We start from the raw sequence: 13390 nt of genomic DNA, 5'->3' as shown, positions 1-13390 counted from the left end.
AATGTCAGCCTTTAGTTGCACAGTAGCTGAATGGAGGAATGAGGAAGTATCCTTAAATCTAAACAGCTTTCCCCTTAGCTCAAGAAACAGATATATGGGAGCTTTGATGTTTTAAACTCTTTTAAATGTATACAATGAATGTAGATAATGGATGCTTCCCTTTTGGCATACAGCTATACAGCATTGATTTAACATTAAAACATTGTTATTACAACCATTGATTTTTTTGTCAGTATTGAAACAGCCATATCGATTCCATGTTGATTCAGAGCTCTGAGGTCAACAAACAGCAACGTTGATTCAACATTGATATTGAGCCATTCAAGAACATTGATCCAATATTATTGTTTAGTCAGATTTTCAACATTGAACATCTTAAGTCCAATCACATTATTGTGAGAACATGGTTTATAAATGGTTGGTTTCAAGTAGCCTCTATAAAAAAAAATAATAATAATAAAAAAGATTTCAACCCTCTTAGAGAAGCATTCAAGTATTGCCTCATTATGTTAGAATAGTGATAGGTATACTCATGTGTCGATTTTAAATAGGCCTACATATCTCATTTTTTTCAGGACACGTTAGAAAAAGTATAACGATACAATAATTACAGGAAAAAAAGAGTTTGTGGTTTCTACTTTGCCATAAATGGCTTACCTTCAACAATAAATTATGTAATAATTTGTGGACTGAATTCACCCTATTGTTTCTATGGGGAAGAAAGTTGGAGGCTTCTGCGCATGTCTAAACATTGGCCAAAACGCGTGTGTGTGTGTGTGTGTGTGTGTGTGTGTGTGTGTGTGTGTGTGTGTGTGTGTGTGTGTGTGTGTGTGTGTGTGTGTGTGTGAAATCCCCTGCTGTGACTATCCTGCCCCCTAGTGGTAGAATAGTGGTGGTAAAAATAGTTGGAAAAAAAACAGTGCTCAACTGAGAAAGGCTCCACTGATGTCATTGTTATGACAGACAATAACAGCCTTATCATCAAACTATGTATCTTCAAAGAACTTTGAGTTAAGACAGATTTCACGTTCACAATCAGGGCAATGAGCTTAACAAATTATTTTCCCGACAGAGAATAAAGTGATCCATCCAGATCCGATATATTGAACTGCATATCGAACCATAATTGCAGTTAGGATGAACGTACCCCTTTAAATATTCAAAAACGTCAACGCTACTGTCTGTCTGAAGGGAAGGAGTGAAGTCTGTGCCCTGGCATGCTGTGCCTTGGTCGTCGGCGGGTCGAAACCCGAGAGCAGCCCTTGAGCAAGGGGAGCAGGCAGCGCATATTTTATCCATGCAGGATCACGTACACAGCAGTCACTTTCAAACTTGAGACGCTCCTTCCATCACAGTGACCGGAGCCCCCCTGGGCTCGGGAGGATGAGGAGACAACGTTGAGACGCGGCATTATCTTTTGGTTGAATACGAGGTTACAAAAGGCATTTCGTTTTTGTTTTTGAGTCATGCATATTTTATTTATAGCCGCCTTATAAATAGCTTCTCAATTCAAGATTTGCTTTCATCGCGACCTCCTGCAAGGACTTCAAGGTATCCCATCTTACGATATTATAATAGATATTATCTAGAATTCGCTTTAATGGAAAAAGGCGTGTATAATTGAGTTCCATGGATGTCTGCTCTCCAATAATGACGTTGCACTACTGCAGCCTGAGCCATGGTGCGCATCGTGTTCGCATCCTGCGTCCTGTTGTTTTCAAACTACGCAGCTGAGCCTGCCGCTCATTTCCGGCCCGAGAAGCGTCTGCTGTGTTAATGGGTTAGGTCACTTATTTTAACAGCACACGTCAAGCAAGGAGGGAGCACCGTGCCATGTTTTATCAACATTTCCCAAAGATTTTTTCTTTTTTAATTGACAGAAATAGTCTATCCATTTATTTATTATAATAATGAAACGAGGCTGCTTGATATCAAATGACATCAGGCATCAACATCATGTCGACACCTAGACATACCTGATGGGTCTACAATCCACTTACACTGTAACGTTTGTTTCACAGATGCTGAAAATGGTTGTCTCTAGCGTCCTCTTCTGTTTTGCCCTGTGGACCGTGGCTGTGATTGGGTCTGGACCCAGCTGCCCGGTGCTCTGCATCTGCTCCGACAAAGAGGAACACCACCTGGCCCAGTGCACCTTCAAAGACCTCACCAGGACCCCAATCGACCTGCCTCCCAACGTCACCATCCTGAACCTCTCCAACAACCGACTCGGCGTCATCGCGGCGGGTAGCTTCGACCGTGTGACCGCAGTGACGTCGCTGTGGATCGCTCAGAACACGATCGTTTCCATCGAAGCGGGCAGCCTGGCTCCCTTGATCCACCTGCACAACTTTGACGTCAGCCACAACCAACTGGTGGATTTCCCTTGGGAGGACCTCCGGAAGCTGCCGGCCCTGCAGATGCTGAAGATGAACCACAACCGGTTGGTCACACTGCCGAGGGACGCCTTCGTCAACCTCAACGACCTGGAGTCCCTCCGTCTCAACAACAACCAGTTCATCACCGTAGCCCAAGGGACGTTCGACGGCTTGACGTCCGTATCCCACCTGCAGCTCTACAACAACCCCTTCACGTGTGACTGTTCCGTCGACTGGCTCCGAGACTGGATCCTGACCCACACCGTCACGGTGCCCGAGCCGAGTCTCATTGTTTGTGACAATCCACAACAACTGAAAGGAGTGCTCCTGGTGCAAGCGCCTCGATCTCAGTGCACGGGCCCCGACGTTATCGTGACAGCTGAACCAAGTATCGATCATACAGATCTCTACGAGGACACCTCGCTGATCTTAACCTGCGAGTTAAGAGGAAACCCAGAGCCTGCGATCGTGTGGCGGATACAAAGCAAGCGCCAAAGGGAAACGATCCTTGTGACACCCGGAGACGACGACTCAGCAGAATCCACAGGGGACTCCTCGATTGCAGACAAACCGTTCAAGGTCTTCGGTAACGGAACCCTGGTGATGTTCCACATCAGCGCAAAAGACAGCGGAAACTACAGCTGTTCGGCCACTAACGCGTTCGGCACGGCCGAGGACACCGTGGCCATAGAGGTCAGGACTCTACCGAAACCCACACCCACTGAGAAAGGGGTCCGAACCTACATCCCCACCAAGACCCACCAAGTCGTGACGGTGACCTCCGTCTCCTCTGCCCCCTCCCCTCCTCCAGCCGGGGAGGGACCAGACACAACCAACGACACACCCACGCCTCCGTCCCCGCCGCCTGCACCTCCTCCGCCCGACCCGAACCCCGGGGCCGACAAGCAGACCTCCGCCCACGACAGCAAGTGCGGCCTGACGTCCAAGACGAGATACGTCTCCAACCACGGCTTCAACGGCACCCTGGAGGACGTCAAGGAGTACACCTTTGACTTTGGCGTCATCGCCCTGAGCGTCTCCGAGACCGAGGCCAGGGTGCGACTCAACCCCCTCCTGGTGGCCAGGGCGAGGAGCCGCACCGGGGAGGAGGGGCTGTACCTGTGCCTCTCCGCCGACCCGGAGAACCCGGCCATGCAGTGGTCCGGGATCGAGGCGGGCGTCAACACCTACGTGTTCGCCGACCTCCGCCCGGCCACCAACTACTCCCTGTGCTTCACCTACACGGGGCGGGACTGCGACGTGCAGGTGGTGTTCTCCACGCGGAGGCAGGCGGCCAACCTGCTGATCATCGTGTCCGTCTGCATGGTGCTGCTGACGGTGTCCACCGTGCCCCTGTTGGTCGCTACGTGCTACCACCTGGTGCTCAAGTACCGCGGGAAGACCTACAAGCTGATCCTGAAGGCCCGGGACCAGTACCAGGTGGAGACGAACCTGGGGGGCCATTTCCACCTGCACGCCCCCTACCCCTCGGAGTCCCGCAGGAAAATCAACGGCAGCGAGCTGGAGGAGGAGATGGGGAAGCTGGGAGGACGACGAGGACGGGAGGAGGACGACGAGGACGAGGGGAGCCAGGTCACCGAGTCCTTCTCCATGTCCAGAGCTCATACCGGCGACTGCGAGGCCAGCTCCGAGTACAGCGACCGGCTGCCCCTCGGAGCCGAGGCCGTCAACATCACGAGCGACTACAGATATCCCTCTCTCTGATTGGCCGCTGTGGTGTATGTGTCGCGGTGCCCGTGGTCGTGCTTTGACCCGCCCATAGTGGTTTATATACTTCCTGAGGGAAATCTCTAATATGCTCGTTAGCCGGTTGTAGAGGCAATGCCGGACGTATTAGCTCTTTATATCGTTATCAGAATCCAGCCGTATTTAAAACACAGTGTGGTTGGATGCTTTCGTTCCTGTAATAACTGTGTATGTTAGGTGAAGGTAGTTGTGTTTTCTCCTAGAGTTGGGGAGACCAAATTTAAATTCAGTCTCCCCAACTCATACAACATACAACAACTGAAAATGTATTATAATCAGCATATCGAAATGCATTCAGAAATGTACACATTACTTACATTAGTTGGACAGCATATCTACTAACCCAAAGCATATATCTTAACCCAAAGCAAATCTCCTGCCTAGTTTTGCCAACACAGTATCCCTGTAGAAGCTGTAGGCCAGTCGGCTAATGCTAGCAATATCGACGTCCTGTGTTTTTGGGTAAACAATGAGATCACATTCCAAAGGTGTTGGAGCCTTTCTATGTCAGTCTTCCTTGTATCGCCCCCCCCCCCCCCCCACTAACCTCCAACACCTGCCCCTGAGCTACTGGCAGGCCCACCTGGACCAAAACGTCTAACCACCTCTGCAGTAGATCTGAGGAGCACTGAGGAGACCTGGTGTTCCTCCTCAGTGCGTCAGATCCCACCATCACTAACAGCGGTAACAATTATTAACAGTGTCGATGCCGCCTGTGTTTTTCCCCGTGGTTTGATCCTTGTGCTGACCGTCTCTCCCTCCTGTCATCCAGATAACCAGCCTTTACCGCCCTGCCTGCCTCCATTGCCTTGTTGCCTTGTTGCCCCAGCCTGGTTCTCGAGCCTGATTCCCCTTCTCCATCTCCGGATGGACCCCCACCCAGAAGAACCCCAACCTTTCCCCCCCCCGTTCCCCTGACCCTCAGCTGTCTCTGCTTGAACCACCGTCGGCAATAAACTCTTTCTGAGTGTTTGCTGCGTTTGGGTCTGCCTGTTACCTCATCGTAACATTATGAGTTTCGTACACTAACGATCCACTATATTTGTTACCCATAGACTCGTTACCCATATGTGCCTGAGTTAATAAAGTTTTGACCAATTTAAAGCGGGTAGGCAATCTATTTTCAATCTGATTCATCTCCCTCCCCCATTTTGTCTAAACTAGTGTAAAAAAACACACACACACACACACACATTTTATGCATAAATATATGTATATTGATATATATGTATGTATTATTGTTTTTATTAGATAATATTTATAACATAAATCCAGATGACAAACATGCTATGGTTTTATTAAGATAATCTCAAAACATAAATATGTAACAAGGAGAACCTCACGACCCCTTGTGTTTATTGATTTCTGCATGTCTTAGTCCAACTGGCCTCTTGAATGATTGTCATACATATAAGGGTTGTTTGAATCGCGAACACAGCGTAGTTAATCAGTAAGAACGTCACACACATCCTCATTCGAGTCTCGTTGCTGTTCTACTTCTGCTAAATCTCGGTCACCCCGCGGCGGGCCTGTCCCGTTTCCCTCCTGCTCTGACCCGGTTGCGTCGTAGCATCGTTAGCTCGCCGGGGCCTCTACCTCCAGCTCCCCTGCCTCTGAGGCCCCCGGCCCGGGGCTAGTCTCCCGGGTGCCGCCCGCTCTGACGGAGCCCCGTCGCAGGGCGCCGTTCAGGCCGGCCTCGGCGGACGACGCCTGCACCTGGAAGTGCTTCCTGGAGCCCAGCAGGGAGGCGTTGTTGACCAGCGTGTACAGGAGCTGCCAGCGCACGCACAACCTCTTCCGCTGGGCCGCCGGGGCCAGCCGGTTTGGCTGCACCCTCTGGATCCCTGAGGGGAACCCCCCCCCGCGCGGAGACGCAGCGGTCAATGGTGGGGAGGACGGAAGTGTGTGTGTGTGTGTCTTAGTTGGTTTTACACCTAAATGGCAATTCATTCTTTAATCAATTCATTTGAGTCAGTAAGGGAACACATTCATTACAGTGAGATATATTACGTGATTTAGGGGTTAAACATCTTGCAGAACAATAACTGCAGGTCAGCTGTTGACATTGGGTATCGAACCCGGAACATTTTGGCTGGGAGTCAGACACCCTGACCGTGTCACTATTATTATCACTAAAGATGCACATCATTCATGCAGCGTGGAACAACAAGCTTCATGGATAACACTGGTTGGTGTGTGTGTGTGTGTGTGTGTGGGGTAAGGGTGATATACTCTACTTAAGATGCGTGTGTGTCTCCGATGCCTACCTTCCTCTGCGTCGCGTATCTTCTTCGCCGCTCCCCCCTTCAGGATCTGGATGTCCAGCAGCAGTCCGCAGAAGGCCTTGAGCACCGGGTGGGACTGGTTCACCTCCACCTTCAGGAAGTGGGCGTAGTAGCGGTACGCTGAGGGGGGGGGGGGGGGGGGGGGGAGTTTACGTTTAAAAGAGTTAAAGGTCCCATGACATGCCACGGGGTGAGAGTGGGATTAGCCTTACAAGCCGTTCTGAAAATCGGCCCCTTATAACATCACATGTGGGCGTGTCGACCTAGATCTGTGCTGGATTGATCAGTCTACCAGCCTACCCCGTGGACTGTAGCAAACATTGCTCATCTCTCCGTCACACATCTAGGTGGACACACCACTTGTGATGTCACGAGGGGCCGATTTTCTAAACGGCTTGTAAGGCTAATCACACTCACACCTGGTGGCATGCCATGGGACCTTTAAGGACGATGAAGGGCTCTTGTTGACAAGAGCGTTGCAGAACATTCCCGAAATGCATTTTAATACACACATGACGTTTAAACATGCATGTATGTACGTGTGCTTGTAAATTTAAATTGTTTGCTTAGATTGTATGCTAACACCAGTAGGACAATAATGCACAGTATTTTAGTATCATTCCAGTAGTGGTTTTGAAGTAACTGTCTGTGTGTGCAGCTTGTGTCACTTGACATCTTATACATTTTATTAAACGGATTCTTCCAGGTCTTGATTCTGATTGGCTCCTGCTGTTGTAAAATACACACACCTGTAACCAAATCATTATTCTTTTTAAAGAGACGCCAATCTGGAAGTATGCTCACCTGTGTTGCCTGGCAATTATTTTATTAAACTTTAGTGCTTGGCGAAACGATTATTGATGATTTATTGTTCTCAATAAATGATTGCATTTTATGTCGCTGTGTGTGTTCATTTGGTGAAATCTCACTCGGAAGTCTCCAGAAACGCTTTGTGTCGTGTACAACAGCACTCTGTCGCTGTTCTCAGATCTCAGTGAACCAGGGCCTTCGGTGGCTCATGGCTGAAACACACACCTGGGTCGTAGGACTCTGCGCTGCGGTGGAGCAGGCTGATGTCAATGCGTCCCAGGTGGAGGATGTTGTACAGGGCGGTGATCACCATCCTCCATATCCCCACCACCAGGCCCACCGCCGTGTTGAGCAGGTACAGCATGTAGGTGAGCAGGAACAGACTGCCCCTGGAGACCGCAGAACACACAGGTTTGTTTTTATGATGGTTAGAAAAGGCTTGTTTTCGTCTAGTTTATTATATTTCACTCAGAGCACTAAAGCATGCTCGTGTGAGCAATGAAGGCTTCACCCTCAAACACTTCATCTTAAATCTCTTTTTCTCTTTCTTTTCTATAAAATACCTGTTGTTCAAATCGGTGGTGCCTCCATCCTTCTTGATAAAAGCAAAGTGAGCTGCTACATGTTGGATTGCTGTCACCACAACCAGTGTGACCCAGGCAGGCCTGGAAAAGAAGCACACGGCAGTCTCTAACGTGGTCAGCACTCATTCATGGAAGAAAGTAGAAACAGTAAAGTCCCATCCTGTGCAGACCCACCACGCTTTAGCAGAGATCTGGAACAGGATGAGGTTCCGGCCGTAAAAGACGGGGACGATGATGAGGAAGACCAGGAACAGGAAACAGATGAAGAACACCAGCGTCTGGATCACCATCCCTGCCCACACAGAACCCACGAGCAAATAACCCATCGTTATTCCAGGGATTCTTCTTCTTATTTTAATTTTGATAGTCGACCGCCCATATCTCTGTGGTGGAATGGTAAAAAGTTTTCAAATTTGTCCACAATGTACAGTATACAGGAAGAGCATGTGTCCAAAACGTCGGGGACCATTTGGCCCATAGGGGGCACTATAATTATTATTAATTATTATTTTTTATTATTATTATTAAAGACCCATGGATCATTTGAGTGTAGGTTGTGCAGGTTGGGTCTGATATCGGTTCTTGTTAACCCTCACCGATGCTGACGATTGCAGCGTGGTATCCTGTCAGGCCCATCCAGCACACAACCCCAGGCTTGGATGGACGGATGGTCTTCTGGCAGCTATAAACGCTGTAAATGTCTCCCCGGTATAAGCCTCTGAGGTTTGCCCTGTAAACAGAGAGCCCGCGTTTATACAGTATCAGCCTAACACAAACATTGGCAAGTGTGGCATGTGGCTCAGGAGGTAGCCAAAAAATGGCCTAGGAGTCCCGCCAATGAAATTGGTGGAATATTGAGCAAGGCACGAGTTGTCACTCACCTGTTTAGGACCATAGACCTCATCAGCATCGCCAGACTGACCATACAAGCGAGGGTCATGGCACACAGGTAGCACACTGCCAGAAACCAACGCAGAGAAAGGCACAGGTTATTTGTTTCTCACAGTGTATCATGTTGAGGGCAGCGTCTTTCACCCCAGCTTCACCCACCCTCCAGCAGCCAGGTGTAGTAGGTGACGATTTGAACCACCTCCGCCTTGTCCTCGGACAGGATGATGTTGAAGCCCATCAGCAGGAAGGCGATGTCCTGGTCGATGCCGGCGCGGACGATGTGGAGCACGGGGACGACCAGAACCACCAGTAACAGCGCCACCTCAACCATGAAACACACACTGGGTTTACATTTCTGGGTCGAGAGTGCACTACGTTTCTTCAACCATTTAACTGTAGTGGATGACGTTGCAGTCTTCATGTGATTTTTTAGGCACATAGCTTGGTTCAGACGGAGTGCGTATATATTTGATTTAAAACTGCGGTAAAAGATATAGATCTGGTTCAGAGCGATAGAAAAGTACAAGTCGGCTGGAACAAATAGTTGTCATTTCATTAGCACTCACATGATACATTGCCACTAAAGCAACAAAGGCTGAAATGGACATCTTGAGTGGGAAACGGAACACTGAAAGAAACCAGAAGAGGATGTTCGCATGTTGAGAAATACTGTTGAATGATTTGATTAGGTCCAAATATATTAGAAAGGACAATATTTGAAGGACACACCTTTGTCTGGTGTATAGATGTAACCCTTGACTGCTTCCAGTAATCGTTCCGACAGCTTTGGTTTGTCTATGTTTATAGAGCTACATAAACAGGGAAAGATAATAATTTATGTCGCTCATATGAACCATTATTCTAAAATGATTATCCCTTTGATTGATTAACAAGTTCCTGCAACATATATACATTTGAATCACTTAGTCACACCAGACATCGATTACCATTTCGTTTTACCTGGAGATTGAGGGCTTTTTCTTCAGAAGAGCCTTGACGTAGTCTTGGTAGTATTTACTGTCAAGGTCCTATCAGTGAAATATACAGAATAAATAAAGGATATTAAACCATGTCTGCCTTGAGGCTATCAATTATGCCGATTTTACAATCAACGGTGACATCTCATTTAATCCCTTTGTCGCTCATGACAAAATACACTCTCTCTGATTCTCTCTCTTTCTCTATCTCTGTCTCTGGCTCTCTAGAGCCAGAGACAGAGATAGAGAGATTAAATGTCTGATGATGTATTTTTCATCTTACCATATCTAATTATGTTTGACTATGATCCTTGATCGTTTGTAATATCGTGTCTAACCAAAAATTTGAAAGATGAAAAACGACATGATCATGATGGTCGTAATGCACATGTATGCAGCTATTTAAACGTTGACTCAGGAGAAACGAGCGGCTTTAGTGTCCCACCTCCTCTGTTTCGGGGCCTTTAAAGAACAGCAGGGGGAACTGGACACAGAGATAGGCCAGGCAGGCGAGCTGGGGCAGACTGGCCAGTAGAGCGTAATACGCGTAGATCTGTGGGGAGGACAACAACGGATACAAACACAACGGCAAAATCTCAAAAACAGGAACAGGGGGGAGGCTTATACAGCGTCTTGGTGAACTCTGAGCATGCAAGCCTAGAACGATACTTCTCCACCGGGACCTCACCTCTGTGGTCTCGGGGCAGTCCACCTTCTGCCAGAACAGAACCCCAAAGTGGCTGAGGGCCAGCAGGCTCCCGAAGGCGTAGCCGGCTCTGTGCTGCAGGGTGCAGCACACCAGCAGGGGGTAGTACAGGAGCGGGTAGTAGAACACCGACAGGATCTTCATGTACTCTGGGAATGGTCAATGGAGTGCTTTACCGTGTCGCCTAACATTCACCCATTCATGACATGCACACATTCACACACCGAGGGTGATGTCAACCGTGCAGCTCGTCGGGAGCGGTCAGGGTGAGGGGATTTGCTCAGGGACACCTCAGCTAGGAGGAGCCGGGGATCGAACTAGCAACCTTGCTGTTACCAGCCAACCCTCCCTCCCGAGCCACATGCCACCCCTGGGAACAATCAAAGATGGAGAGTATGTTCCCTTCCCCATGAAGTTATCGCAACTGACAACAATATATTTTTTTTTTTGTTTGTTTTTTTGTATACTACTGTTTGGAAACCATCCAAACCCCGTGCCCTGATGGTTCACACCTTTCATTTCTGCCGGCGTGTCTTTGAGGAACGGGAGGGGGTCCGGGGAGAGAACCAACACCGCCAGTCTGCTGAACACCAGCCCAAAGACGGCCATGGCGGGACCTTTGCTCTGGGTCTGGTCCAGGAAGTTCACCGCACTGTGGGGGGGGGGGATCACAGGTGAACTCTTACAGACGGTGGTTTAGGACTCACTGAGACCCCAAGCGAGATCCCCACCGCTTACCTGAAGATGCCCGAAGAACCGCGAGCGAACCCCCCACACAGCTTGTGTTTCCTGTTCAGAACGGCCAGGACCAACATCATAACGAGCTAGCAGAAGAGCAGACACATTTGTCGTCATTCTGAGCAACCCCCGTGCCATCTAGTGTCCTGTTGCTGGATGAGTTCAGGCAAGATACATTCATCCAGCAAGGACTACCATAGAATATAACATTTGATATACCGGACCAGGCCATTTGCTTATTTATATTCCTGCTCATCTTGATGTTATGAAGAGGAATCTTTCGAATGCTTGGACAAAAATGAAATGTAAGGATCACAAAGCTTAGCATCCTCGTATTCAGATCGTGCCTGAGACTTCGGAAGCTGAGGAAGGAGTGAAATGTGAACAGTGAAGGAAAGTTGTTCAGATTCAAGTGCTTACCAAATGGGAATGCCAGAAAATAAAGAGTAGTCATGTGCTGTTTGGTTTCAGTGATGTCAGGCTAACGTACTTAAGGGCTTTGAGTGTGGTAAAAAACCTCACCGAACTATGTAATCGCAAGCGTATGGTTTCTCATGGAGGGTGGTGCATTCTTACAGATATTGACAGGACACTGACATGGAAGATTCTGTCGTCGGCTGTGGGGTCACATGGCTGTATTACTCTGTAAATATGGAAATCACATCAATACATCCTCATAATAAAAGTAAAACAAACTATCGGAAAGACCAGACTACCAGGAATCATCCATGAGAAAACATCAAATGAATGAAATGTTATGGATGTTAACCTTCTGTCAAGTGCATGAATATGCGTTAACAGACAACCAATGGGATTCTGTGAATTTGGTTTTATATGATAGGAGTTAGGAGCTAACCCTTTTTTTTAAGGATGATTTTGATTCTTAAGATGGATATACTTTAGATTAACATTTACATTTAGGGCATTAAGCAGACACTTTGATCAAAAGTGACTTACAATAAGTGCATTTGTCAAAGCAAACTATGTGAACTGCTTTACAACATGTTTTCACAGGAATGTAATCTCTGAAAAATACTGTAATGGTACCAAAATCAGCATTCCTCATACTTACTTGATTGGTGGCTTGGTTGGCTCCTGGTTGTTTGAGTACCAATCCGAATAGTCGTAATACGTGTACTCAAAGGGCTCGGGATCCACTTTGCTTTGATTCATGGTAACTGCTCTCGCCAGGTAAACCAGAAGTTCACCTGTCTCCAAAGTTTTTCAGTCGCTGGTAATTATTATTTATGAGTGGAGCCCAAATTTAAAAACAACAGGAGAGGCACTGAGGTACCTACCGATAGCTGGTGCAAGCGGTGACCTTTCTCACTGCTATAGTGATGGTTTGATGTGGCTGAGAGAGCGAGAGAGAGTGAGAGAGAGTGAGAGAGAGAGAGAGAGAGAGAGAGAGAGAGAGAGAGAGAGAGAGAGAGAGAGAGAGAGAGAGGGAGAGAAAATAGGAGAGAGGGGGAGAGAGAGAGAGAGAGAGAGAGAGAGAGAGAGAGAGAGAGAGAGAGAGAGAGAGAGAGAGAGAGAGAGAGAGAGAGAGAGAGAGAAAGTAGGAGAGAGGGAGAGAGAGAGAGAGAGTGAGAGAAAGAGAGAGAGAGAGAGAGAGAGAGAGAGAGAGAGAGAGAGAGAGAGAGAGAGAGAGAGAGAGAGAGAGAAAGAGAGAGAATAGAGAGCTTAGCCCTAACACTCCAACACATTCCATTCAGGGTGAGAGTCTTAACACCGCAGATTATTCAGCACATGCACAACAGTTGGTGCTCGAGGTGAAGTAAATCAGTGGAGGGTGACAATAAAATGTCTAAATGTCTATATCATTTGATTGTACTGTATAGCTAGCTACATGACAGAGGATTGACCATTGTCTGGTTGTGTATTGTGTTTCGTGTCAAGTTGGTAAAATCATGGTTTTACCAATCAAATGATTAAACTGGTCGGCCATATAGGAATATTCTATTGTGGATTATGACCTCAAATCTTTAGGTAGTTAGATTTAAATTGCGATAACGTTCCTAGTGATTCGGTGACATCATTCTGTGGTGCGCTGTGAGCTTGTTAGCCTCTATGCTTGTTACTCAAGTGGCTAATCGTATAATACGATGAAAAACTGAGGCTGGAAATCTCTAAGACAGACTTGGTCTGTTTGGAAAAGTCTCGGGGGAGAGGGCGAAGTTGACCTCGTGACACGTGAGGCATTATTATTAAGAACAGATTTAAAGAGAGAAAAGTAAGTAATAAAGGGTCCTAT

At 47.6% G+C, this 13390-nt stretch overlaps 2 protein-coding genes across 3 annotated transcripts; one reads left to right on the top strand and one right to left on the bottom strand.

Annotated features, from left to right (window-relative positions):
• Window positions 1-1165: 1165 nt before the first annotated feature.
• Window positions 1166-5433, top strand: LOC132472003 (immunoglobulin superfamily containing leucine-rich repeat protein 2-like). Of its 2 annotated transcripts, XR_009528970.1 has the most exons (3): window positions 1166-1551; window positions 2022-4829; window positions 4918-5433. XR_009528970.1 is itself a non-coding variant. In XM_060071396.1 (2 exons), exon 2 carries the CDS (start codon window positions 2022-2024, stop codon window positions 4101-4103), a length of 2082 nt encoding a protein of 693 aa, XP_059927379.1. In that variant the 5' UTR covers window positions 1166-1551; the 3' UTR covers window positions 4104-5433. The 2 variants fall into 2 exon arrangements, 1 of the variants encoding a protein (XP_059927379.1); XM_060071396.1 differs by having other exon boundaries at window positions 2022-5433.
• A 51-nt stretch (window positions 5434-5484) lies between these two features.
• Window positions 5485-12498, bottom strand: LOC132472004 (receptor for retinol uptake stra6-like). Its single transcript, XM_060071397.1, has 17 exons — window positions 12209-12498; window positions 11713-11779; window positions 11137-11222; window positions 10911-11050; window positions 10381-10547; window positions 10138-10245; window positions 9676-9743; window positions 9445-9524; window positions 9282-9343; window positions 8875-9037; window positions 8706-8781; window positions 8421-8554; window positions 7999-8116; window positions 7804-7905; window positions 7466-7629; window positions 6413-6550; window positions 5485-5989 (listed from the first exon to the last, which is right to left on the bottom strand). The coding sequence occupies exons 1-17, from the start codon at window positions 12307-12309 to the stop codon at window positions 5721-5723; spliced, it is 2043 nt and encodes a 680-aa protein (XP_059927380.1). The 5' UTR covers window positions 12310-12498; the 3' UTR covers window positions 5485-5720.
• Between the last annotated feature and the right edge of the window lie 892 nt (window positions 12499-13390).

This window comes from Gadus macrocephalus, chromosome 14 (assembly GCF_031168955.1).
Source record: "Gadus macrocephalus chromosome 14, ASM3116895v1".
NCBI classification, from domain to species: Eukaryota; Metazoa; Chordata; class Actinopteri; order Gadiformes; family Gadidae; genus Gadus; species Gadus macrocephalus.
This window is presented reverse-complemented; position numbering and strand designations above follow the sequence as displayed.